Source organism: Emys orbicularis, chromosome 10, assembly GCF_028017835.1.
Source record: "Emys orbicularis isolate rEmyOrb1 chromosome 10, rEmyOrb1.hap1, whole genome shotgun sequence".
NCBI lineage: Eukaryota > Metazoa > Chordata > Testudines > Emydidae > Emys > Emys orbicularis.
The window spans coordinates 79629114-79655052 of NC_088692.1; the positions used below are offsets into that span (position 1 = coordinate 79629114).

Genomic DNA, 25939 nt, shown 5'->3' on the forward strand with positions numbered 1-25939 from the left:
AGTATACAAAACCTTAATATTACCCACTTGTGTACATTAGGGTTAGATCTAAACAAGCGATGTGCTGGGAACAACTTCTTTAAATTTAGCTTATTGTTCTGTTAGCAATTAAAAAAAAAACTGAGCAGAAATCTCTGAGTTTTATACAGCTACTAGTTATTATTCAAAATTCTGTAACAAATAATTTATTTCAGACTGTGGATTTCTCACAATCTATATACCACAACTATCAGTTCAAGTCTTCTCATTTATAATTCACTGTTTGCATTGTGTGATTGGTCTACTAAATCAAATGTTATTGTTTCTGCTGAGTGAATGATCCTAAAGCCAACAAGAATCTTTTTTGATGGCCACTGAACACGTCCGGTGCTAATATTTGTGCTCAGACATATTTGTGTAAGTGTTCCCAGAGTGAATATTTTTCCAAACAAAAATCACTGTGCGCTGAAATTTGCAGAAAATTAATAAAAAATAAATTGACCATTTTTATTTGAATAAATCTTTATCATTACATTTTCTGTAGTATTTGTCCAACTGTAATCATGATACAGTCTGATTCACATATTAGCACATTGTATCATTCCTCCCACTTATTTCATACTTACAATAAAGCATGGCTAAAATGTTCAAACTAAGAGTTGCATGATTTTCAATGGAGTGGTGGATGTTCTGCGTGTCTGAAAATCAGAGCTGTTTCCTAACTTTAGGCGCCAGATTTGAAAATGTGAGCCTTCATCTTTACTGGTGTACTGCCTCATTCTTCAGGGTTTACTCACTTGGACAGGCCTATTCACTTTCGTTTTGCCACACTACTTTCCTTCATTTGTGCATGCTGATTCAGAGAAAACTATGTAGCTTGTCTTAAAGCTCTAAACAGTTAAACCATGAATTTGACTATAATATGTGCCTGTGACCATGGTTTAGAACAATAAAACAAGTCTCACTGGTGTGTGTGTGTGTGTGTGTGTGTGTGTGTGTGTGTGTGTGTGTGTGTGTGTGTGTGTGTGGAGCGGGGAGAGGGGGGTTAGGATGAAGGGATGTTGTTCTGTTTTGCTACGGGGAAGCACACAGTTCATTTCACCTTATGAAAAAGAGAAAAAAGGACATTTGAAGATTTGTTAAATAAGTGTTTTGTCCAAAATCGGCAGAGGACAATGCAGTATATTCATTTATTGCAAAGCCAAAATATTTAGGTCCAGTTTTACACTGATGTAACCACACCGACTTCCATAGGGTTACTCTGTTTTTGCAATGGATAACTGAGATATGAGTCTAATTGCTCTACATTTTGCACTTCTCCAAACTTGACCTTACTCTTCTTTTACCACTTTGTCTCTCAGAAGCATTCCAAAAACAATGTTCAAAATGCTGGTTATTTGGGAAGACCATGATGCTGTGGTCAGTGTTGCTTCTAGACCTCACTGCTATATGCATTAAGTACTCCTGATAATTGGCAACTCATGAAACTGGGTGGAGTTATTCATATCAGAGGCAGCTGCTGTGCCAGCTCTGTTATTACAATATCCGGTGCCCATCACGATAATACTTCATAGATAAATCTCACCATAACTATAAACATGTAACCTCTATTAGAGTATTAACTTAGACCCTTGTATAACCATCCTGTCAAGTGTACCCCCCTGTCAAGGCTGTATCCCCACTTTGAACTTTAGGGTACAAGTGTGGGGGCCTGCATGAGGACTTCTAAGCTTAACTACCAGCTTAGATCTTAGACCATTCCCACAAGCTAATTCCCTTCCCTGGGAAGCTTTGAGAAACCTTTCACCAATTCCCTGGTGAATACAGATCCAAACCCCTTGGATCTTAAAACAAGGAGAAATTGACCCTTCCCCCCTCCTTCCTTTCACCAACTCCTGGTGAATACAGATCCAACTCCCTTGGATCTAAAAACAAGGAAAAATCAATCAGGTTCTTAAAAAGAAGGCTTTTAATTAAAGAAAAAGGTAAAAGTCATCTCTGTAAAATCAGTATGGAAAATAACTTTACAGGGTAATCAAACTTAAAGAGCTCAGAGGACCCCCCTCTAGTCTCAGGTTCAAAGTACAGCAAACAAAGATAAACACTCTAGTAAAAGGTACATTTACAAGTTGAGAAAACAAAGTAAAACTAAGACGCCTTGCCTGGCTTTTTACTTACAAGTTTGAAATATGAGAGACTTGTTTAGAAAGATGGGGAGAACCTGGATTGATGTCTGGTCCCTCTCAGTCCCAAGAGCGAACGACCCCTTAAACAAAGAGCACAAACAAAAGCCTTTCCCCCCCCAAGATTTGAAAGTATCTTGTCCCCTTATTGGTCCTTTGGGTCAGGTGTCAGCCAGGTTACCCGAGCTTCTTAACCCTTTACAGGTAAAAGGATTTTGGAGTCTCTGGCCAGGAGGGATTTTATAGTACTGTACACAGGAGAGCTGTTACCCTTCCCTTTATAGTTATGACACCCCCATTTTTAATAGTAAGGGAAATGGCATTTGTGCATTGAGGGGAGCCTAGATCCTTAAGTACTGTGACAGGGTCAGGCCAGATGGCTACAGGAGAGTGATAGAAGGCAGATATATTAGCCTCAAATTAAGCAGGTCCCTTTTCCCTGGGTAAGGTAACAGGGGCGGTTCCAGAACAATCAGGAACTTGCTGGAACTAATTAAGGCAGGCAGGCCAATTAGGACACCTGGAGCCAATTAAGAAGCTGCTAGAATCCATTAAGGCAGGCAGGCTAATCAGGGCACCTGGTTTAAAAAGGACCTCACTGCAGTCAGTGAGGGGTGTGTGAGGAGCTGGGAGCAAGAGGCGCACAAGAAGCTGAGAGTGAGTAGGCGTACTGCTGGAGGACTGAGAAGTACAAGCATTATCAGACGTCAGGAGGAAGGTCCAGTGGTGAGGACAAAGAAGGTGCTGGGAGGAGGCCATGGGGAAGTAGCCCAGGGAGTTGTAGCTGTCACACAGCTGTTACAGGAGACACTAAAGACAGCTGCAATCTACCGGGCCCTGGGCTGGAACCCGGAGTAGAGGGCGGGCCCAGGTTCCCCTCACCCCCACAATTCCCTATTTGATATAAGAGGAGTTGATCTGGACTGTGAGTCCCACCAGTGGGGAAGGTCTCTGGCCTGTCCCCTGACCCATTAGGTGGGCCAGCAGAGACTGCGGGGGATTGTTCTCCTCCTTTTCCCCATACTGGCCAGTGCTGAGGTTAGCCAAATGAACGGCAGGTTTGTGCCACTAACAAAAGGAGCCAAACTGAGGACTGCCGAAAACCTCTGAGGCAAGCAAATCTGTCAGAAAGCGCAGAACCCACCATGGCAGAGGAGGAACTTTGTCACAGTACATTTAGCTATCCTCAGTATCTTCATACTTTTTCAAGTGTGGTGGTGCTAGGGGTGGTCGGAACACCCTTGTGGGTTAAAGAAAAATGAGTTTGATGACATTATCTCAATGCAATGTCTGCATTTAAAAGGAAAATATACATTTTTTCCTATTACAGGAACTCCTAAAGTTGAAATCTGCTAGTAGGGTCATAGTATACAAGGTCACTGTTTCTGTTTCCTGTCATTAATATGTTGTATCAAAATACTCGCACACATAGCTCTTCTGGATTCTGTTGCATGTTAGACATAACAGACCGTGCTTCTGGGAACTGTAACACGACCCCTGAGAGATGAACTGTTTACAAATTATAAACACACAGACGCTTAGTTCAAAAACAGAAGAGCAGATTAACTCCCTTCCACCTAAACGATCAGTCTTGAAAATGACAAGGCTTAATTGCTAGCTCCTCCTTTCCCCACAAATGCCGACACAGAAGACTGTGAAAGATAAGAATGCTTCGTCCCTTTGGCACAATCTGCTCAGTGGATGAATGCCTTCTCGGATTCTTGCCATCTTGGATGCAGATTTCAGACTGCATCATGTCAACTCTGGGGTCTGTCAGGCTATAGCTGTCTGGAGCGGGGATTGTTTTAAAATTACATCACTGAGGCATATTTCACACAATACAAAGGTATAGAAAAGTTACATACAATTCATAAGGATTTTGTAATACTCTTTTGGAAGTGGCATGGAATCTTTCATGACCTCAGGTTGTCAGGATCTTAGTTTTTCTTTTCCTCCAAAAGAGACAAAACAAAGTTGCTGACAATACTGGGTTTGGAAATTGGTTCAGCAGAAACTTGGAGGAAGGATGATCAAGTGATTAGGGCACTAACCTAGGGTCAGTTCCTTGCTCTGCCACAGACTTCCTGCATGGCAAGTCATTTAGCTTCTGTGTCTCCGTTCCCCATCTATAAAATGGGGATAATAGCACTGCCTTATCAGGTGTGTGGTGAGGTTAAATACATTAAAAATTGGCAGGTGCTCAGATACAGCGGAGGCATATAAGTTACCATAGATAAATAAGGAAAACTGCTCACTACTGAATCGACTCCACTTCCTGCAGCATCACCCCTTACTTTGGGGGTCTCCCATCCAAATAGTGAGTAGTATAGTTCTGCTTAGCTAGTGAGATGCAATGGGATCAGATCAAATGAGCCTATGGCTGCAAGCAGGGTTATTTGCCAGCTTCCAAGAAATATAAAGTGTCTTATGCTTGGAAAAGAAATCCCCAAAGGAAAAAAAAGGCACTTTTTATGATATAAGAAAATTTCTGTTATACTTGTCGGTACCAGAAATACACCAAGTTTTACAAGCATAGATCAGAAAGGCTCCAGCCAAACAAATAAAAGTCAGATTCATCCAGTAGCAAACAGCTGACATTTTCCATTTGTGTTAGATTTAGCATGTGGAAACCTTCCATACAGATCTTATTTGTACGGGTGGATTATGATGAAAATTGCATTAATTTTCTCCACAGTAAAGGTCAGTAATTGAAACATGAACCAAGAGTCTATTGTGTAAGACGATATATCCCTATACTTAGGAAAGGTCACTCAAGACAATATCATCTCATTGTTTTCATTCCTTAAGGTAAAAACAATTGCATTAGGGTTTTTTTTCACCCCTTCAATTTAACAATCACATATAATATTTCCACATCTCCCATTAATATCACTGAAGACTAAAGATTATAAAGGCTTGAAAGTACAATAAGCTACAAAGAGTATTCTTGTGCTAACAATGCTGTTTTAATGCTAGCTATCTGATAGACAAGGATGTTTCACCAGACCATGTAATGCAAGAGCATGATAGCTTCTTTAGTAGCATGAATACTCCCTCCTAGATCATTGGTGTCTCTTGAGTTCGGCCTTTTATGGCTCTTCTGTCACTACTTCTCAGTGAAGTTATTTATAGGAACACTGGTACCCCATGGATATAGACATAGGAGTAATATTTTCTAGGAACAAGATAGAAACTTAAGGGGCAGCTCCTCCAGTCTGGGTGAGCTATGCTCGGGGCAGGACTTTAGAGAGGGAGTATAAAGAAGCTCTAAATAAATGCTGTCCCAGTTTTGCAACTATTTGGGGACTAATCTGGTTTCAGGTAATACTTAGGGCAGCCTTATAGCTACTCTAAGTTACACCTGGCTATCTGGACCCTAATGGACCCTAAATGGACCCTAATAGCCATTTTGACAAACTGGGAGTGTGGCGATTTCTCTGGCCATGCCTCCTTCCTCCTGGGAAGCTCTCTTACACCATAAAGTGGGGAGGTGGTTCTTATCATTATTTATACTATTATTATTATTTATATTGTGGTAACACCTAGAGGTCCCAGTCCCATTGTGCTAGGCACTGTACAAACACAATTCAGACAGCCTAGGCCCCAAAGCGCTTATGGTCTCAGTGGAAAAAATAAGAGACAACAGGTGTATACAACAAACAGATGGGGGGTGGGGACCGCAAAGTCACAACAAAACCGTACTGATCAGCATGATGAGTAGTGGTTACAGCACAGCAGCTTTGAAAATATGCCCCTTTCAGGCCAATGGTGCTCTCATTTGTGTCACTCTGAAATAATGCCATTAACTGAAATGGGGTTGTTATTAATTTCACATCATTGTAACTAAGAGCATAATTTGGACCTTATATGTCACTCTAGTATGTATACTTTTCTCTATTGGTCATTGACTCGTTCAGATACATTCAGATTTCCATTGGCAGGCAGGCATATTTTCAGTATGGTGTTAAAAAATAGAAATCCTGAAATGTACAACTGCCTATCATCTTTGGATTGTATGAAGTAGATATACAAATCTAGGCATGCATTGTGTACATTTACCCCTCCTTCTGTTAAGTACCGAGAATCCTCCAGCAGCAGACAATAGATGTAATAAAGGGCAAGAGAGTGTCTCAGCCACACAGGTTGCTGGGATCATTTCAGTCTGTTCAAAGGGCAGCCATAACGGAGAAGCACACATCAGAGTCCAGTTCAAGGTTGCTGTGTTGATTTTCAAAGCACTGCATGAAATTCATCCTAGCTACTAGAGAGATTCTCCCTCTCCATGACCACCACTTCCTACAACAGCCTCATTACACTGGAACAATGAAACTGTCAGCCACCAAGAGGGGGAGACTTATAATCAGAGGAAACAAAACCTCCACAGGAACTGAACCAAGACTCTGGAACTTGCTGTTAGAATGACCAAGAACCTCATGTTCAGAGTAAAATGCAAAACCTACCTCTTTGCCTAAGCATTCTTCTAATTAAATGACATGAACTTACTCTAGGGACATGCTCATATACTTAAACTGATGATGTCAATATATCAACCTACATAGATTCACAATCAACCCATGTTAATACAAACAACTTCCTTAAATATTAGGGCAGCTGTTGCAACTGAGAGTACCTTGAGCTGACAGAATATGGAGATTCATTCTGTCCCCTATACAGTCAATAACAGTTGGGGATAATTCTCTGAGGTTTATAATCCATGAAATCCTTTTGATTTCAAAGGATACACATCTGTGAAGATACTGGTCTTTGGGAATCTTTCTTTGGCAAAGATGGGTTTGAAACACTGTACTACTAGAGTGCACGACAATTACAAGGAAAATCAAGCATTGGTAAAGTCTGCATTTCTTTAAATAACCACAACATGTTTTTAAACCCCAAAAGAACAATAGAGCAAGAAGTCATGCATGCCTGAGTGTTTTGGATTTTTTTAAAGTCAATCCTGTTTGTTCTTAATACACTGGAGAAATTGTACCTAGTACATTGGACAAATCCCATTAAAGCATTACCCATGTTATGCTTTCAAGGACAATGTCAGGTTATGTTATCTTCTGCATAAAAGCTGATCATGATAGTTAGACCTGCCCAAGGGCTAGTCAAACTTTCACAAAGGATTCTTTTTCCTGAAAATTTCCAGGTTTTTCATTCATGATTTTTTTTTTTGCCTGTCTCACCCCTTTATTACTCTTTTTGTGATTTGCCCCTATTAATTTTTTTCCTTTGTATCCACTTCTCCTTCCCTCCCCTCCACCCCCCAAACATCCCTTGGGTTAATATATGAGTTTCCTATGGCATGCCAAAAATCTGTTGATGAATACCAGTTGTATGAAACTTACGTGCAACATTTCTTTTTTGTGTGAGTGTTTTATGTAACTAAACTGAAATCCAAGTGGTATAAAGCGTTTAGGAATTGTTTGTGATTTCAAGCTTGAAGTCTCAGTTATGTGAATACAATACGTTACCATGTGAGTCAGAAGTGCACTTAGAGAACAGCATTAGAAACTGTCCTTGGATTTGTAATGTAATAGATTAACAAACACACACTATATATTGGATGTTTCCATGGGAAGAAATTTAAAGGACAGATAATAAGGGGCATGATTTTAACCGTGAGGGTGATTAAACATTGGAGCAAACTTTCAAGAGAAGTGGTGCATTCTCCATCTCTGGATGTCTTAAGCCTGGATACCTTTCTGGAAGACGTGCTTAGTCAAACACAAGCCACTGGACTCAATACAGGAATAACTGGATGACATTTTATGGCCTGTGTTGTACAGGAGGTCAGACTAGATGATCTAACAGTCTCTCTTCTGTACTTAAAATCTATGCATTTATAGTTCCTAATGATTTCAACAGGGAAGTCTGGGTCTAGTAAACATATCTGACCAGTCATGGATTTCTGTTTATTGAGAGAGATTTGCCCCCCCCCCATATCCTTCATATTTCACACTATTTCAAAATGAAGTCATTGTCATCAGTTTTGAAGCTGAAGTGAAATTTCTTTTGTTACTGGCCCTAACTTTCTGGGAAATTATTGAATTTCAGTGAGATGAAGTTGAGAGATTGTACATAACTCTTCAAATGAATTTGCATGGGCCAATTATTCACTGCCATAACTCTAATGAAGAGTAAAAGGTGGAAACACCTTTTCTTACATGGGCAAAGGCTTTGTAACTTGCTTTCTAAGTTCAGCCTGATGTGCATTAGTTGGACACAAAAGACTTAATTTCTGAATTCGCAGAACTTTTTTTTTTTCTCCTGACATGGTTAATCTTTTGTAAGACCCCTTTGTGTTTTTGTTCATGCAATTAATATAGAAATGAAGGTTTTTCTTAAATCAGGATACGCATGGAAGATTGAAAGTAACATACTGATTATATAATTAATTCGCAGTTGTAAATTTATTTTGATGGTGTTAATTCTTTCCCAGAGGCTGAAGACTAGTTTGATTCCACCTACAGTGCTGTAATCAGCTGAGAAATAGGAAAGAAAAAGGCCTTGAAGAAATGGGGATTTCACTATTCATTTGAAAAAAAAAAAAAAGATTTGCTGGAAACAGGCAGGATATTTTATTTTACATTTAAACTTAAACAAAGACCTTATGAGCTAAGGCTTTAAACCACGGGTGTCCAGACTTTTTTCTTTTTTACTGGGCCAATTACACATTAACTTGAGACACCTCAGGCCACAAAAAGTCATGGTACAATAATATCAAAAGGAGTATAATGCTGTGGAATCTTCAGCCTTGTGTACTTTGGAAAGGGTACGGAAGTGAAATCCTCCTTTGAATTCATTCTACATCGGACTCAAATGTAGCACATTTATTGATGCTCAAACAAAACTTTTTACATGATGATTGCCTGTGTTTATTTCTATATAAATTAGCCAACAAAGAGCAATGACTCTGTCTTCATGACTTTAGAAAGTTCTCTCTTGCATCATTTCTTGGGCCCAATATACTGTGGGGCGCAAACTTCAATAGGAGCTGAGGCTGCTCAGAACCTCACAAGAGGTCTAAAGAACGGTGGAAGATCAGGCCTTTATTGTGCATCGTTTATCTCCTTTTGTGTCACTTAATGAGTTATGCTGTGTAAGTCTGGAGTTAGGGTCCTGGTACTAATCCCCACTCCCCCTCTCCCTCCCCGAGTATGTAACACCAAATGAAGCATAGAAAAAAATCCTGGAATTTTCAAATGATTCTTGCAAAAACATTACATTGTGTAAGTACATCACAAGAACAGCCCAGATTACTCGCTAATCAGAATCTGATTTCAGTGACAGCACTTGTTCATTATTTCTGTAGACTACACACACACTTTTCTGTCCTGTGTGTGTTTTATATAACAAATTGGAAATGCCACTATCTAGCAGTGACTTTGTGTGTGTGCGTGTGTGGTGGGTAAGGAAACGCATATGATTGTTATTATATCCTTCAGAGTGAATCAGTGTTTTGTTTTTCCAAGGCAGCTTGGTAGCTGCAGCAGAAGTAATGTTGTGTGTGTTAAACTGTGTTATCACCACATTTCGGAGCTCAATCAGAGATGTGTAAATAAAGTCAGCATGATGCAGATAGTGCTGCCAGATTATCTGCTTACAACTCTGGGCAGCAAGAGTAGGCTTGCCCTGGAAGCTCACTTTTGGAAATTTCTTGCCTTCCCTCCAACTACAAATTGGACAGAACTAGATAGTTACCGGGTTGGCTCTTCATGAATTTTTGCTCTGTGTTCCACTTGTATGTAAGGTGCATAACAGCAGCATACAAATAGTTTAAAATAACCATGACATCATTTAATTCTGACCCTAACAAGGTTATAACTGGACCTGTGTGAAAATGACTGGGTTTTTTTCTGTTTTGTCATTAAACGGTTATTTTGTTCTGGGTCATTTCACATTCAAGAGATTTCACTTTTTGTTTTAAAAAATTCTGTGAAAGTACTCTTTTTTCATACTCAAATATGATATTTAAAATTCCACTTTTCACTGCACAGTGACTTATATGTAAAAGGAATATCCAGATATTTAAATTTTGATCACATCATGAATTTTTGTTTAAAATTTACTTTGAGACAAAAAGGACTATATGTTGTTTAAAAATATATTTGGGGGTCGAGGGGGGAGGAAGACACATGTGGCTATTGTCTCAGGGGTTGTTGATTTGGCATCACAACACCCTAGCAGGAGCTGAAGATAGGGCGTCTGCCTCACGTACGCACAAACTCCTCTCCAAATGACCTAGTGCAGAAAGGGAAGTAGTGATGAACCTTCCACCATTCCAGCTGATGGCTGTAGACCCTACCAATCCACTCTAAGCGGGGGTAAGGACATGGCAGAGGGCGGCAGGATGATGTGCAGAGGCAGAAATACAGGGGAGTTCCATGTGTGAGTATGTGTGGGGCCCTAGATTACCCTCATCTGGCCCTAGTAAGTGGGGAAATACGTGAGCATGCAAGGGGCTAGTAGCACCACTCCTACAGGCTCCCCACAGTCTGGGCTTTAATTGATTAAAACACATTTCCACCAACCCCCTCAAATTGGACTATTCTTGGACAATCAAAATGCAATGTAAAAACCTCTATATCCAGTGATTTGAATTTTGTACAGAATGAATGTTTTGCACACTTCTAGCTAGAATGTTTGTAGCCATACCGACTTGCATGCAAAGAAATGTAATGTTAACACTGATAATTGTATCCTGATTTCCATAGCTGATTTAAACCATGCTGATTTTAATGCATTCTTTGCTTTTTTTTTATTGCTGCACATTGGTTTCCTGTAATCCTGTGGCCTAAAATAAGCAGTAAGAAATGTGATAAGTTAGCTTCTGTAAAAGAAATTTATTATTTTTTCCTTTAACCTTTTCACCAAAAGAAAAGGAAGGTTTCTGCAGCAGAATACTTATTTCACCACCAGAAGCAAAAATCGAAACCCTGAAGAATTCTCAGTGAAAATGGCAAAGTTCATAGATTTGCAGAGGGTTGGAATCTTTAGGGTTTGTGGTGGAATTGTAATGTTTAGTGATTTGAGTCAGAGAAATACTCTATGCTTTTGGCTTTGCATGGAAATACTTGTGAAGCAAAGACAGTGGTTATATGAGAGTCTATACAGGGCATGTATAACAAGCGTTGCTGAAAACAGATTGGACAAGAAGACTCAACTATGTCTTGTACGGACAGGTGTGTAGGGATGATATGGTGGGAAATAGAGCATATTAGAGTGTTTGATTGGACCAGCAATACCATGATCACAAATCAGAGGGGTAGCCATGTTAGTCTGGATGTGTAAAAAGTGACAAAGAGTCCTGTGGCACCTTAAAGACCAGTGTTTCCCAATCTTGGCATGCCGCTTGTGTAGGGAAAGCCCCTGGCGGGCCGGGCCGGTTTGTTTACCTGCCGCGTCCGCAGGTTCGGCCGATCGCGGCTCCCACTGGCCACGGTTCGCTGCTCCAGGCCAATGGGAGCTGTTGGAAGCGGCACAGGCCGAGGGACGTACTGGCCGCCACTTCCAGCAGCTCCCATTGGCCTGGAGCAGCGAACCGTGGCCAGTGGGAGCCGCAATCAGCCGAACCTGCGAACGCGGCAGGTAAACAAACTGGCCCGGCCCTACACAAGCGGCATCCCAAGTTTGGGAAACACTGTTATAGACTAACAGACATATTGGAGTATAAGCTTTCGTTGGTGAATACCCACTTCGTCGGATGCATGTATGTAACTGCATGCATCCGACGAAGTGGGTATTCACCCACAAAAGTTTATGCTCCAATACATCTGTTAGACTATAACAGGGGTCGGCAACGTTCGGCACGCGGCTTGCCAGGGTAAGCACCCTGGCGGGCCGGGCCAGTTTTATTTACCTGTTGACGCGGCAGGGTCGGCCGATCGCGGCCCCCACTGGCCGCGGTTCGCCGTCCCGGGCCAATGGGGGCGGTGAGAAGCCGCGGCCAGCACATCCCTCGCCCGCGCCGCTTCTCGCCGCCCCCATTGGCCCGGGACGGCGAACCACGGCCAGTGGGGGCCGCGATCGGCCGAACATGCCGCGTCAGCAGGTAAATAAAACTGGCCCGGCCCGCCAGGGTGCTTACCCTGGCGAGCCGCGTGCCGAACGTTGCCGACCCCTGGTCTATAAGGTACCACAGGACTCTTTGTCGCTTTTTACATGATCACAAAGAAATTTGGACATTACGTGATAAAAGGCGAAAGAATATCAGAGAGGAAAATCAGATCTCTAGGACAGCTCTTACCTTGTTCTAAAGTTCAGCAGAAATGATTAGGTTAACATATGACACGCTCAAAGATGGACCTGTAAGTCTGATATTGTATCTGTTTTGTAGCAAGACTGGGTTATTAACACTTACTGAGCGAGAATTGTGGAGGCATATTGGGTGCTGGGAGAGACCAACCCAAGAGATTGGAAATAATTTAACTTTACATTTGGTCGCTTGACACTTGTGTATAGAGCAGGGGTCGGTCAGGTGCTTACCCTGGCGAGCCGCGTGCCAAACGTTGCCGACCCCTGGTATAGAGTAATGTAATGGCTGTCGATAAGGCTATGAAGCTTATGAATCCTGTCTTGAGCAGGGAATTAGATGAAGAATTGTTTCATGCAAGGAATGTGGGAACTCATTTGTGTGGTATATTGTGTTTGCATCAGAAAACCATTGCCCAATTTAGCAGAATTTGTATATTATTTAGCAGTAATTGCTTCTGAGTGGGCTTGATCCTGAAAGATTCTGAGCACCTGCAGATCCTCAGTAGCTCTCCTAATCAGTCTCTCAATGCAAAGTCTAGAGCAAGTCAACATCAAGCAAGAATTGCAGGTCTGGGATGAGATGCATTTAGTTGTCAGGCCTCTGTTGGGTAGATGATCTATTCTAGATAATCACTGTTGAAAACTGGGGTATTGGAAAAGGACCTGTGCTCACCTGAAGGGATGGGGTGTGGGGGGTAGAGGGAGGAGATACACAAAGTAATGTTGTATATTATATATACTTTAAACTACTACGTGTACGCTCTCCTCCTTCCAAACTACTGTGTGTATTCTCTCCTGCTCCCAGCTGAACATACACACGTGTGGATATGAAAATCTATTATGTACCCATTTTGTCTATGAATACATTAGGAAATGCAAAATAAATTAAAGATTTGGTTTACTTTTCAGGAATCTGAGAAAAAGGGATTAATTGAAAGAATCCACATGGTCCAGGATATTGTTATAACGGTTCAAAACATCTTAGAAGAAATAGCATCGTTTGGAGAGAGAATTAAAAAGTAAGTGAATGTTTTGTTGCCAGGCTCTGAAATGTTTAGGACAGTGCAAAGGGGCGTAGCTGTAAGTAAGGGAATAAATTCCTCCCTCAGAGAGTGCCTGGGAATTGTAGAGTAAGAGCCTGGCCAAGCCTGGCCATTTCTTCTCCCCAGCAGTGTGGTATCACAGAAGACAGCTCAAAGTAGAGAGGACAAAAGTAATCAGCATCCCTGCCTGTTCCCAACTCTCGCTGGTGTGCTGCTCTCAACCCCCTTTCTTATCTACCTCTATGGATGAGGGTAGGGAATGGGGGACTCTGACCTGTGGGTCAAGGGACTCTGTTGTTGGAAGCAGGTGGTCACAGAGGTGCAGTTGAGGGTATTCCTCTGGCTCATCCTCTGTCTTTGAACTAGGTGGGGATTAATGCTTGAAGTTTCCTTCCCATCATTCCCCCCCAAGGCTGGACATATGGGTTATCTGTTGCTTGTCACCCCATCCTGTGCCTTGAAGTGCTTGTCTATGTATCAGTTTAGGCTTCCTGCTGCCATGAGGGAACCTGAGAAGGTCCTTTATCATTCGTCACAACAGAAGGCACATGACTTATGCCTCACACCAGGAAGCATGGAGATGGGAGCCTGGGGTGTGTGTGTCTCTTAATAACCTCCCCGCCCCCCCGCCACACACACACATTTGTGTATTGTAATTACACCCATAGTGGAGTGTAACTGACCCTCACGTTTTTTCTCTTTTTAACACAAAGTGATTGTCTGTGACAGAGCTACACTTAAATAAGAAGTTGGGTCGGGGCTAAAAATATATCAAATCCATGTGTTGTGGTTCCACTCCATCCATCCCAGCTGTGGTGGAAATGGCCAAGAGATGTATTCCACTCTATGAACAGAGTACTGTTCTGTCCAGCTGCAAGGCAGGAAGGCTCAGAGTGCTTAAACACTATTAATTCTGGTATTTATTTTGGTAACAATGATCTTAAAGAACCCATTGGTATTAATGTGGGTGCCCTTTGTCATTTCCAAGGAATTCCATTGTAATTCAAAAATGATGTACCATTAAAAAATTGCTACCAAAGGTTTTTGGGGTTTTTTTTTTTTTTAAGTGACAGACTGGTTTGTGCCAGAGCTCTGTCACTCCAATTATGCAGTCTGAGGGATTTTTAAGAGCTTAACTGTATTGAGCTGTTCTGTGTTTTGGTTTTTGGTTTTAAATTAAGCTATGCAGTTGTATAATAATTGTGGCAGCTCTTTCACCCTATCTTTTCTTAATATTTTAATACCTCCATGGAAGTAAAAAATATTTCCCCCCTCCTACAAATTTTGTATGTGAGATGAAAATCATCTTATTTTATAGCCTGATGTTGTTCTGAGTGTTCCACTTTGACTATCTCTTCACCTTAATCATGATGTGAGGATGCCAGCAGGTGATCCATGTAATGCAAGAACACCCTGATCTGTAAATCCACTCATGCATTAACAAATGCCTTGTACTCCAGTTTGCCCAGTGCTTAGCTGCTGCAGCCAGAAAGTAGATGGAGATCAGAGAGGCAAAGTGCAAGGGCAACAGGATAACTCTGAAGAGGCAATAAATAGCAACTTTCAGTTATTTCACCTCTAGCTCTGCCATACAGGGCTAGATCAGTAGTAACTGGGCTATATGGTGGCCTAAGTGAAATGAACTGTGCTTCTCAGACTTGTTCCTAATGGATTATTGTCCACCTCACCTGAGAGTATCATGACTTAAGATGTTATCATTCTCAGAAGATATCAAAGACTAAATGAGTATGGTGACTGAATCTCTCCTTTACCTTTGCTTGGGGTTCTCTAGAACAAGTCAGAGGCACATTGGTGACATGAAAAGGCTTGGACTGCTGCTGACTTGTGATAGTTCCCTAAATAAGAATAGTAATAGACATGAAACAAGATATGTAGACTCCAGAGACTATTCCCTTTGTAGCACCCAGGTGTAGAAGTCTACGTATTGTCTTCCAAAGGCTCTGTGCTTTACTTTACAGTTTATTTATATGCACTGAATATTGCAGAAAGAGTCATTGAGTTCTTCATGGGCTGTAAGTTATAGACCGCATTTAAGATCAGTAACACTGAAGAGGTTTTCTTATTATTATTTACAGCACATTCAACTGGACAGTGCCTTTCCTGTCGGTCCTGGCCTGCTTGGTACTGACAGCAGCGACAGTCATTTTGTATTTCATACCATTGAGGTACATTGTTTTAATCTGGGGTAAGTGCTCCATAATATTGCATTTGCATGGGAAGAATCCAATATTAATTTATAAGTGGGAATAATAAATCTTTAAACTTGCTGTTACAGGCATCAAATATCTGGGGTAAGCCCTCTGAGGATAATAAACACTCCATAAACCTTGGTGGAAATGAACATTTGTACTGGAGATCAGACTTTCTGCTGGTAGACTAAGGATTTACCTATTCTGAGCTTTTTCTTAAAATGTTCTTATGGTTACTGTAAGGGGAGCCTTAGTGTAGACCAGGGGTCGGCAACCTCGGGCACGCGGCTCGCCAGGGTAAGCACCCTGGCGGGCCGGGCCAGGCCAGTTTATTTACCTGCTGACGCGGCAGGTTCAACTGATCGCGGCCCCCACTGGCCGCGGTTCGCCGTCCCGGGCCAATGGGAGCGCAGGAAGCCGCGGCCAGCACATCCCTCGCCCGCGCCGCTTCCCACAGCCCCCATTGGCCCGGGACGGTGAACCGCGGCCAGTGGGGGCCGCGATCGGCCGAACCTGCCGCGTCAGCAGGTAAATGAACTGGCCCGGCCCGCCAGGGTACTTACCCTGGCGAGCCGCGTGCCAGAGGTTGCCGACCCCTGGTTTAGACAAAATAGGGAATAGAATTTTTGTATGCAAAACCACATTGTGTGCAGATTTATGCCTGTACTAATGGAGCTCAGAGTCTGAAAATGAGGCCCTTAATGTATGTCTGTAATAAGAGAAAGTTGGATTTTTTGTTCTCAGAATGTTTTTGTCACCCTTCATCAGTTTCTTTGGTTATTTACAATGCTAAATCTGGGTTGGGGTGAAAGAACAAAAACCAGAGGGCAGGGTAGCTTCATTGAACAACTTTGCAATGTCACACCATCATGTTACTGTATGCTTCTGGACAGTGGTCAGTCCTGATTAGTTTTACCGTGATGAAGCATCCACTAATGTCACTCTAACATTAGGGGATGGAGATGAGGAAAATGAGTGGATGATACTATCAACAGCTGAAGCTGGGAGAAAAACCATCAAATAAATTATTGAATTCAACAAAAGAGTGAATGAAAAGAAAAGAGAGAGGAGATTCCTGTGAACTAAAAGTTCAGTAACAATATGTTTCTGCCTCAATGTGGAAGACATCCAGAGTACAACAAAGCTATACATCCAGTCAACATCATCTAGACTGACAGGGCCTTCAAATATGATACATGTTAAACAACTACCCTGTGGCAAGGCCTCAAAAGACCTTATGGTATTTTCTGTTTTTAAAAATCAGGTACACAGAAAATTGTGTTGGCATTTTGCTACAAGAATATAGCTTAAAAGCTGCATTCATATGTGAAGCAGGTACATTTGAGAGAGAGAGCAAGGGGGGAGAGAGTGGAAGTCACTGGATTTGAAACCATGTGCAGAGAAACTGCTGTGAAATTTTAGCTTGGGTTGTGATTAGAGTAGGTGCTTATGACCTCTTTCTTTGCTTATAAGTTGCCAATATTTTAATTTTCAAGATGCATTATTATTTGCTCTCCTTTTCCTAATAATATTTAACTCTCCTATGGCACATTTCAGCCTTCCATCTAAAAAGCTTACTATACAGGAGGATAAGCCACATTACAAATTCTTGTTTCCAAATGAGGAAACTGAGGCAAAGAGAAGTTGAGTGGCTTGCCTAAATTGACAATGGCAGAGCTGGGAATAGAGCCCAGGTCTTCTGACTCCCAGTGCTGGACCTTGTTCATGTCATTGCTCAGAGAATGGGCTGGATCAAGGTTGTATGGCACTCCCCCTATGATTTAGGATTGTAAAACGAGCCTTCACACCTTCCGCTTCTACCCACGTCAGTAGAGCTGGTCAGAAAATGCCGTTTCTGCAACACTTAAACTGTTCATGGAAAAGGGTCTTTTTTGGTAATTTTTAAACTCAAATTATTATAATCATTTATTATTTTTTTACATTTTTGAAACCCAAAGTTCTGATTTTCTGATTAGAAACAACTTTTTGTTTTGAAATGTAAGGTAATTCAAGGAAAAATAAATATGAAAATAAAAATGGTCAAAATTGAAGCAAAACATTTTGGAATTCTCAAAATGAAATGCTTTGATCCACCCAAATTAAACTTATTTCAGATGTTTGGTTCACAGCATTGTTGAGAGTTTTAACTTTTCGGCCTGATTCAGGCCAGGAAAAATTTTTGATATCTGAAATTTTGTATGGGATAAGAAAACTGTGATCTGCCCAGCGCTCCTGGTGAGCCCTGATTCCATTGCTGGGACCAGCTACAGCTAAGCACAGTTTGGCTAGCTCTGCGGAGCAAACTAGGAGTGACATTGCAGCAGTTAATAAATCAAGTTATCAACCTTAGTCAGACCAAAAAATAAAATCCTAATAAGTTTTCATAGTTTCCCACAGCATCAAAGTACAATCAATGTGTCAAATCTGGCTCTGCAGTGAGAATAAAAAGCTATGAAACATGCGTGGGGGGGGTAGATTTCTTCAGTCGCTTTCTTTTTCAAACTAAACAGAGAAGAAGAAGGAAAAAAAAAATCCTTCCCCTGTCCCATTTCTCTATTCACCTTCCAACCTCCTATATTTTCCCTCAAGCTTCAGGAGAGGACCACATTTGGTCTAACGGAGGCCTGTGCCCAGCTGGGATGCTATATTTCAGAGCAGAATGGGCTGTTAATCCATGTATTCCCCACCACTACCACCTTCCCCCCCCCCCCCCAAAAAAAGAAAAAGCTGATGGGTTCCACAGTTTACGCTTTTTCAGCCACTGCCTCTCTGCTGGTGTGGTAATGGGATTTTCACCACCCAAGTAAAGCAGAGTCTTTATATAATAATTCCCTTTCCTTCCTTCCTTCCAAGAGGCTTTTGTGAATGATTCCACATGACAGCAATATGTGCATGACTTGAAGTCTAGTCATTGTTTTCACACTAATTTTTACTTGTGAATTTCTGTTTCCTTCCGCCCCCCCCCCGCCCCCCCCCCCGCTTGCCTGAGCAATTATAAATAAATAAAGCGGGTTTGTATTGTTTTGTTTTTGTTTTTCAGGCATAAATAAATTTACTAAGAAGCTTAGAAATCCCTATGCCATCGACAGTAATGAGTTACTAGATTTCCTCTCCAGGGTACCATCTGATGTTCAAAAGGTAAGTAATGAATGGCCGCCACCAACAGGGGCATCAAGCAGCACTAAGAGCTGCCAGCGCTATGCTTGGGGAATACAATGCCGAAGCATTTTGAATAACAGAGATAAGGCATCAGGAAAATCCATAAAGGGGGCAATGAATGTGAGGGAGAGAGGAGCTGAAAACCTTTGTCGGAAGCATAAGATGATTGAAGAAAAATTTATCCTGAAGAGAGCTACTTAAAAATGATCTGGAACTTGCACAGCATGGTTACTGAACTATTGGTTTGTTCACCTTTTTGCTCTGATACTTGTATGGAGGGTGGGGGGGAGAGGAGGGAGGATACAATCTCTCTGAGTGACAGAGATAACCCATGAGGGGATGGGTTTTACTGCATTCCCCATCCCCTCATACAGGAGTGGGGGGATTATTCCATGACTTTGTGCTTGCTGTGATCTGCTTTGGGCCAGCTGCGATCCTAATTTCTTCTTCCCCACCCACCTTGAACGCAGGGTTCCTTGGACAATGCTACGCTCACCTTTTATGACGCAAAGACTTGAGCTCTGTATAAAGTAACCTGTGATCAAGAAGACTGATCTTCTACCAGCATGGAATTATAACTTTCAGTCTAGCCAGGATCGCCCTCCCCCCACTTCAGTCATGTCTATTTTTTTAAAGCACTGTATTCAATAATCTTGTCCAGCTGGCTGCAAATTATCTGAACAGTGGGTCTTTTAGAATGTCGAGATCTATTTATTTCTCTCGGTGGAAGGAAAATAGTCTTACTGGGTGGCAAATCACACAAAATAAAACAAAAGAAACAATCCTTTATAATCATCCAGAATCTTATGACTGAGGGCCCTGATTCTGCCACCCCGAATCACACTGAAATAGCTTTTTACTCCTCAAGCAGTAGTACTTGCAGAGTATGGTGCTGCTCACTGCAAATAAGGGGATCACAATCTAGCCCATAGTGATTTTACTCTGTTGGAGATTGGAAAATGATTGTCTCCATGCGGTGTCAATACAGCTGGTAGAAACACAGTTGGAAAAGGTTTCCAACGACATTTGTTTCAAGAGATCACCAGATTGGTTGATGGCAGTGCTATAGCTAGAGAAAAATATCTCTATAGATTAGGGGGGAAAGCTAAACAGAAATAATCATAGAGACATTAAGCTTAAGTGTATTTGTATTTTTTTTTTGTTGCTATTCTAGAATGCACTGGATTTGCAGAGATGGTTTGCACTTGTCCTTTAATGTTTATATTTAAAGATAAGCTGCTTTTCTATTTGTGTTGTATTTAAGATTTACATTTATAACATTTTCCTGAATGGTTTCTGTCATCCTTGGGGAGCTTGACTGAGCTCTGTAAGGAAGAGGATGCTATTTTCTATGAGGAAGCATTGGTAAAACACATATGAAGGGATATACCATCCTAGGGGAGTTTTGCCGTAAATGCTAAAAAAAAAAAAAAAATAGTGAATACATTTGGCATCTGATACAAGAATCTAATTAAAACCATTCCCAGGCAGTATCAAAGCCACCTCTGCCTGCTCCACTTAACATGTTGCTAAAGTACCTTTGTTTCATTTTGCTAGTACTATGAGTTAGAAAATACCCCAGTATTGTAGCCTGTTACTGTATGCCAGTAGCACATGGCCTGGACAGAAGCACGGAAAAGGCGGCGTACTCTGTGTAAGATTCTCATGATTTCAATGGGGACACTTTTCAGTTATGCAGCAAACAGTGTGCGATTGGGAATTACACCACATTTGGATTTATCACAGATGTTTTAACCATTATATCGCAAATGAAATTGTTGTGGGGAAGTAGGGGAAAATCTTTGTTTAGTTTCTATTTGGGGAAATGTTTTTCCTCTGTAAAGTGATAAAGCATGTCTGTGTACAGTTTTGAGACCACTCTGACCTTACTGAATATTGGGATCCACTTGCTTTAGCATTCCCAAGAGAGTCTTATTAAACGTATAGGTTAATGCGAGCAAAAAAAAAAAAAAAAAAAGGGCAGTCTATCTGGCATTGCTGAGATCAGGTAGTGCCCCGTGCATCTCATTAGAAAAATCTGCTTTTAATATTTTGGTTTCAAGAAATGATGCATGACTTCTCAAATCCTTCCTGCAATTAATCCCCCATGTTCCTGTGTTTAGAAAATGATTCATTACTTTTGAACCTTCCTTAGTTTCCCTTGGTTTGTCCTAGGGGAGCCATTAACACACACTGTAGTGAGCTAGAGTTACCTAACTGCAAACGTCATGTGTATTTGTTTTTACAGGTGCAGCGTGCTGAATTGAAACCATACAGCAGCTCCAGTCCCCTCAGGAAGAAATGGAGTACTCTGTAGGATGCAGACAGATTTTGGAATGCAATATCCCCCTCCATATACACACACATACATATTTTTTTCTCCCCACACCCTTTTTTTGGTTCAGATGAACACTATAATAACTGCCATGGGCCAAGGATGGTTCCTCTGGAAGACATACATTTTCTGATGTGCACCTATCCTGGGCTGCCTTTCTTTTTGGCATAGAGGCCTAGCCCAACCAGAGCGGGGCGGAACGCAAGGACGAATTAGTGGGTGGAGAAGAGCACAAGTGCATGTTCCATTTTTTTAACTTGGATTATTAGGGTAAGACCGAATGTCGCAGCTCTCCTTGTTTGTATGTAGCAAGATATAATTCTGCCTAGTATAGCAGATCAGCTAAACTGATGTGAGGAGATGCTCTGAACTAGTTTTTAACATATCCAACAGATTTACATTAAGATACGAGAGCTATTCTTTTCTCAGTTAAATCACAGCGCATAGAAGGGTTTAAACTCTGAATTAACAAATCTTTGATACCCTGCTTCTGTTCAAGCAGTGTATATTTTAAAAAGTTGTTATCATAATTACCAGAAACAGCTAGAAGCTCCCACAGTATCTCAGTTTCATCCAGCACTTGTGCTTTTAAAAACTGCTGTTAACTCCTTGATGCCAGAATTGCCTGGCATGAGGTCCATTGCTGGCAATGGACACACCAGGATCCACCTTTGTGAAAGGGTTAAGAGAATTTGCGGACCTGAAAAGGCCATATTTCTGACTTGCTTATTTATAATTCCATCTCATCAGATTTTTCGGCATAGCTGTTGCTTTTGTCTAAATCTAGAGATGTCAACACTACAGCTCTTGAAGAAAAATACTTTATAGCCTTAAAGATGCAAAAGCTTGGGCAGGAGGAGAGAGCACTGTGCCCAAAGCAGTGGTTGTAAATATTTTGCTTTGCTATAATAGCTCTCAAACTGGTTCATTGACCACCAATGTTCTTTGGAGTCTTTCCTGGTAGCTCACAGAATGAAATGGTATGAGATCCAAGCAATGAAGAACTGGTGTTTTGGTAGGAGATGTGGGTCCCTGAGAAAATTTCAATTCTCCCAATAATGTAAGTCCTTATATAACATTTCGTGTCCACAGAACTCAGTGCATTACAAAGTTGGGTAACCATTGTTACTCATTTCACAGATGGGGAAAACTGAGGCTCAAGGGGGCAAAAGAAAGCACAAATCCCGCTGACTTTCAAGGAAACTTATGCTGCTAAATCACTTGAGGCGGTGTTGACTTGACTAGAACCTAAGTCTCGTGACACCTTTCAGCCTCCCATCCACTGGCCTCCCCTAAAGTGCTTCACAGAATAAAGAAACTAGAGAACCACAGAATACAGATGACTTGAAAATGCATTATTTAGAAATAATCTGATTAATCAATGGCTGTAAATATAGGCCTACCTTTATTGGCAGACCTGTCTTGAGCAGAGTTATATCATGGTATCCACCAGTGCCACCAGCAAAAGAAATGGGACCATGATAGTGATAGCTAATGGATTATTACTCCAATTCAGTAATTTTCTAATAGTTTATTTTAGTAGTTTTAACAATGTTTACATGCCTTCATTGAAGGAGAGGAAATTTTTTCATACAAGATTTAATTTTATAAACAAGGTGTTTCACTGGGATCTCATGTTGTAGGTATATATGAAAGAGTAGAAAATAAATTAGGCGTCATTTAAAAAGGAAATGTGTGTTGTGTACATATACACTATATATGTATGCACATACATATGTATGTATACTATGTGTATATCTGTATGTGTTTATTGTGTGTGTATCTCCTTATATACACGTGCACACACATTTAGATTGCAGTTTAAAAATCTTCAAAGAAAATGTGTATGAAAACTGCCAAAGATTCTAAAGCTTATCATCTTGTGTCTGTTCTTTTTCATTTTGTATCTTTCTCGGCATGTCTTTCTGGCTGAGTCAGATCTCTGCATGATTTGATTTACTTCAAGTTAATGAAGCTGGTTGGAAAGAGCCCTGTAGAAATTATAAAAGCTCCAGTAAATCTCCTATTTGTACAAACAGTAGATATCCACCGACCCCTTTTGTTAAATCAGTTACTCAATCTTCTGTGTAAACAATGCCTCATTGTCTCACTCTAAACTATCATCTAGTTTATCATACTGTAGTCTGTCATTTTGTAAGGACCAAAGTGAGACATTTTTAAACACACTTCTGAAATCTGTTCATTCGTTTGAATGAAAACATTCAAAAGAAGCAAAAATACCTTATTTGTTTAGAAGGTGGGACCAATATTTTAATAGTATTTTTTCTATAGAATTTTCCACATGAACTGATTTCTATTCAGGAGGTAGGGTAATGTCTATTTTTTTAAAATGTAGGTATGCTAAATTTCAGACTATTTTGTATTAGATTATTATGCTGGAGACACACAAACGTAAGAGTTTTGCTATGTTCTGGTACCTATATATGTTGCAAAGAGCTGTTTGTTATGATAAATATTTTGAAATGCAATAAAGATTTGATTTCAAGATTTTGTGCTATTAATTAATCTAATCAGAATATATATTTCCTATTCATTGTAGAACATTTACTGTGGTACAGTACTTAACATCTGACCATACAAAGTAAGCACATTATATTTAAAGTACATGTCTTGACAGGAAGGAAGTGCAGTATAACAATAACAGCAGAGAATTGGGATTTGGAATGGAAGCCATGCTGCTATGGGGAACAAAGAGTGGTGTAGGGACTGGCGTGGAGGAAGTGGCCATCTGCACAAATCCAAACACAAGTATCCTGTTATCTACAGGATTTATCTATGGCTCTCAGACCATCCACAGGTTTGGAGGGGTTCCCAACTCCCTCCTTGACTTAAGGAGTTCTCCAGTCCTCACATACAGGACCTGGCCTTGGGTGATTGATTGCTCCACATTCAAATGACCAATCTCTGTCTTCACAGCACTCTTCACTTGGTCCAGAATGGTGGAGTGTGTTTTTGTTTTAAAAACCACACTCAAGTCACCATTTGTGCAGGTGTTCTATTATGTAAGGTATTGTTATAATGGAAACGTCAATGCACATATCATAGTGTTTACATCCCAAACTCTCTTACTATCATCATGCATTCAGAAACACACACCTGACTATGGATCCTTATACTGCCTAGAGATAAGTTAGCTGTGTACACATGTACATATACACTGCATGGACAGTTGTGCAAATATCGGATCTGAAGTGTACCCACAAATCAAGTATTTCTGCATACATTCGGCCAAACAAGCCGCTTCTGAAAAGTTGGTTTTCGTGAATGCATGCAAGTAAAATTTTTTCCTTGAACATTCATATCGGTTAAGTTCTGCCACTAAAATGCATATCCTGGAAAGCAGGCAAACAAAGGTTGTTAAGCCTGAATAAAGCAAATCCATTTTAAATGTCAAACAAATATTGACAGATTTCTTTTGGGGGGGTTGAGGGGCAGGTATTTGCCATGCTTTTATTTTAACCTTAAGTGATATCAGTTCCTATCACTATGCCACTACTTATTTATATCAATAAAATGTGGAAGTAGTGGGAATTGTAAGGGGTGGCTGGGTTTTTTGGCTTGGTTTTGGGGGGAGGGTTTTTTTCTGTTGGTTTTTTTTTTAACTCAGGACATACAAAGTCATCTCTGTTAGAAACTGTATTTTTAATCAAGCCATCATATTTTGCATCTTTAAAGGGACCCTGTCCAGTTCATTATTTTTTCAACTGATTGATTTAAAAATTGCATTTTTCTGATAGAAAATCCTTTAAATAGTATGTCCTGGTTTGTTTGTTGGTTGGTTGTTTGTTTGTTTGTTTGGGGGGGGGGGGGAGTTTAGTCCTTTAAAAGAGGAGGAGGATGTTTATAAGAGTCTTTTCAGCCAAAAAGAAGATGGCTAAGGCGCTGATCCTACACCTGGATTCATGTTGATCTGTGCCTAACTGACTGTACTGGGGGATTGGTGCACTCACAGACCAAAGAAATAGGAAGTAAAATTATGGGAACTTTTCAGTTTTATTACTCAATAGCAACAATAAGTTTAAATTTTATTGCTAGATTTCAAGTTAATGGTGTCCCCTTAAATGGCTGCTGTTTTGTAATTCAGGTAATGCAGACTTTTAGTAACTTCCATTTTCTTGCTGCGTATGAAATATTTTATCTTTAGCCTTTGACACATTTTTAAAACACTTGGGCAATGTGTATTCTACCTCCTGTTAAAATAGCTCAGAGATAGCTCAAATGTAGCTCAGAGGAAAAGTAACTAATTGTCCTGTGATTCTTCATGCCCTTCCCTTAATACCATTTTTTATTTTCTTTTAACGAGTTTTTTATGCTTGCTTGATGATGCTGGACTTGAATAGTGCTTGACGGGACTGTTTTTAGGATATAGAGCTTCAATGTTATTAAAGTTTCCTCCCCACTTCTTCATTGTTCTTCAACTCTGACCACCCTTACAGAACAGTGAGCAGTTCAGCTTCCTAGATCAGCAGTTCTCAAACGGGAGGTTGGGACCCCAAAGTGGGTCACCAAGGCTGGCATTAGACTTGCTTGGGCCCGGGGCCAAAGCCCAAGCCCCAGCCCCACCGCCAGTGGCCGAAGCCCAAGCCCCACTGCCTGGGGCTGAAGCCCTTTGGCTTTGGCCCCCCTTCCCAGGGCGGTGGGGCTCAGGCAGGCTCAGGCTTCAGTCCTCCCTCCTAGGGTCATGTAGTAATTTTTGTTATCGGAAGGGGGTCGCGGTGTAATGAGGTTTGAGAACCCCTGATCTAGATC

The 25939-nt window shown here is 41.0% G+C and overlaps 1 protein-coding gene across 5 annotated transcripts in view; it reads left to right on the top strand.

The window, feature by feature from the left end:
- MCTP2 (multiple C2 and transmembrane domain containing 2) overlaps positions 1 to 21151 on the top strand; it is a 142476-nt gene extending 121325 nt beyond the window's left edge. For all 5 annotated transcript variants that reach the window (XM_065411604.1, XM_065411605.1, XM_065411606.1 and 2 more), the window contains 4 exons: positions 13332 to 13441; positions 15562 to 15671; positions 18716 to 18813; positions 21083 to 21151. In XM_065411604.1, the coding sequence (XP_065267676.1) occupies positions 13332 to 13441; positions 15562 to 15671; positions 18716 to 18813; positions 21083 to 21151 (387 nt within the window). The remainder of the gene's footprint in view (positions 1 to 13331; positions 13442 to 15561; positions 15672 to 18715; positions 18814 to 21082) is intronic.
- Positions 21152 to 25939: the final 4788 nt, after the last annotated feature.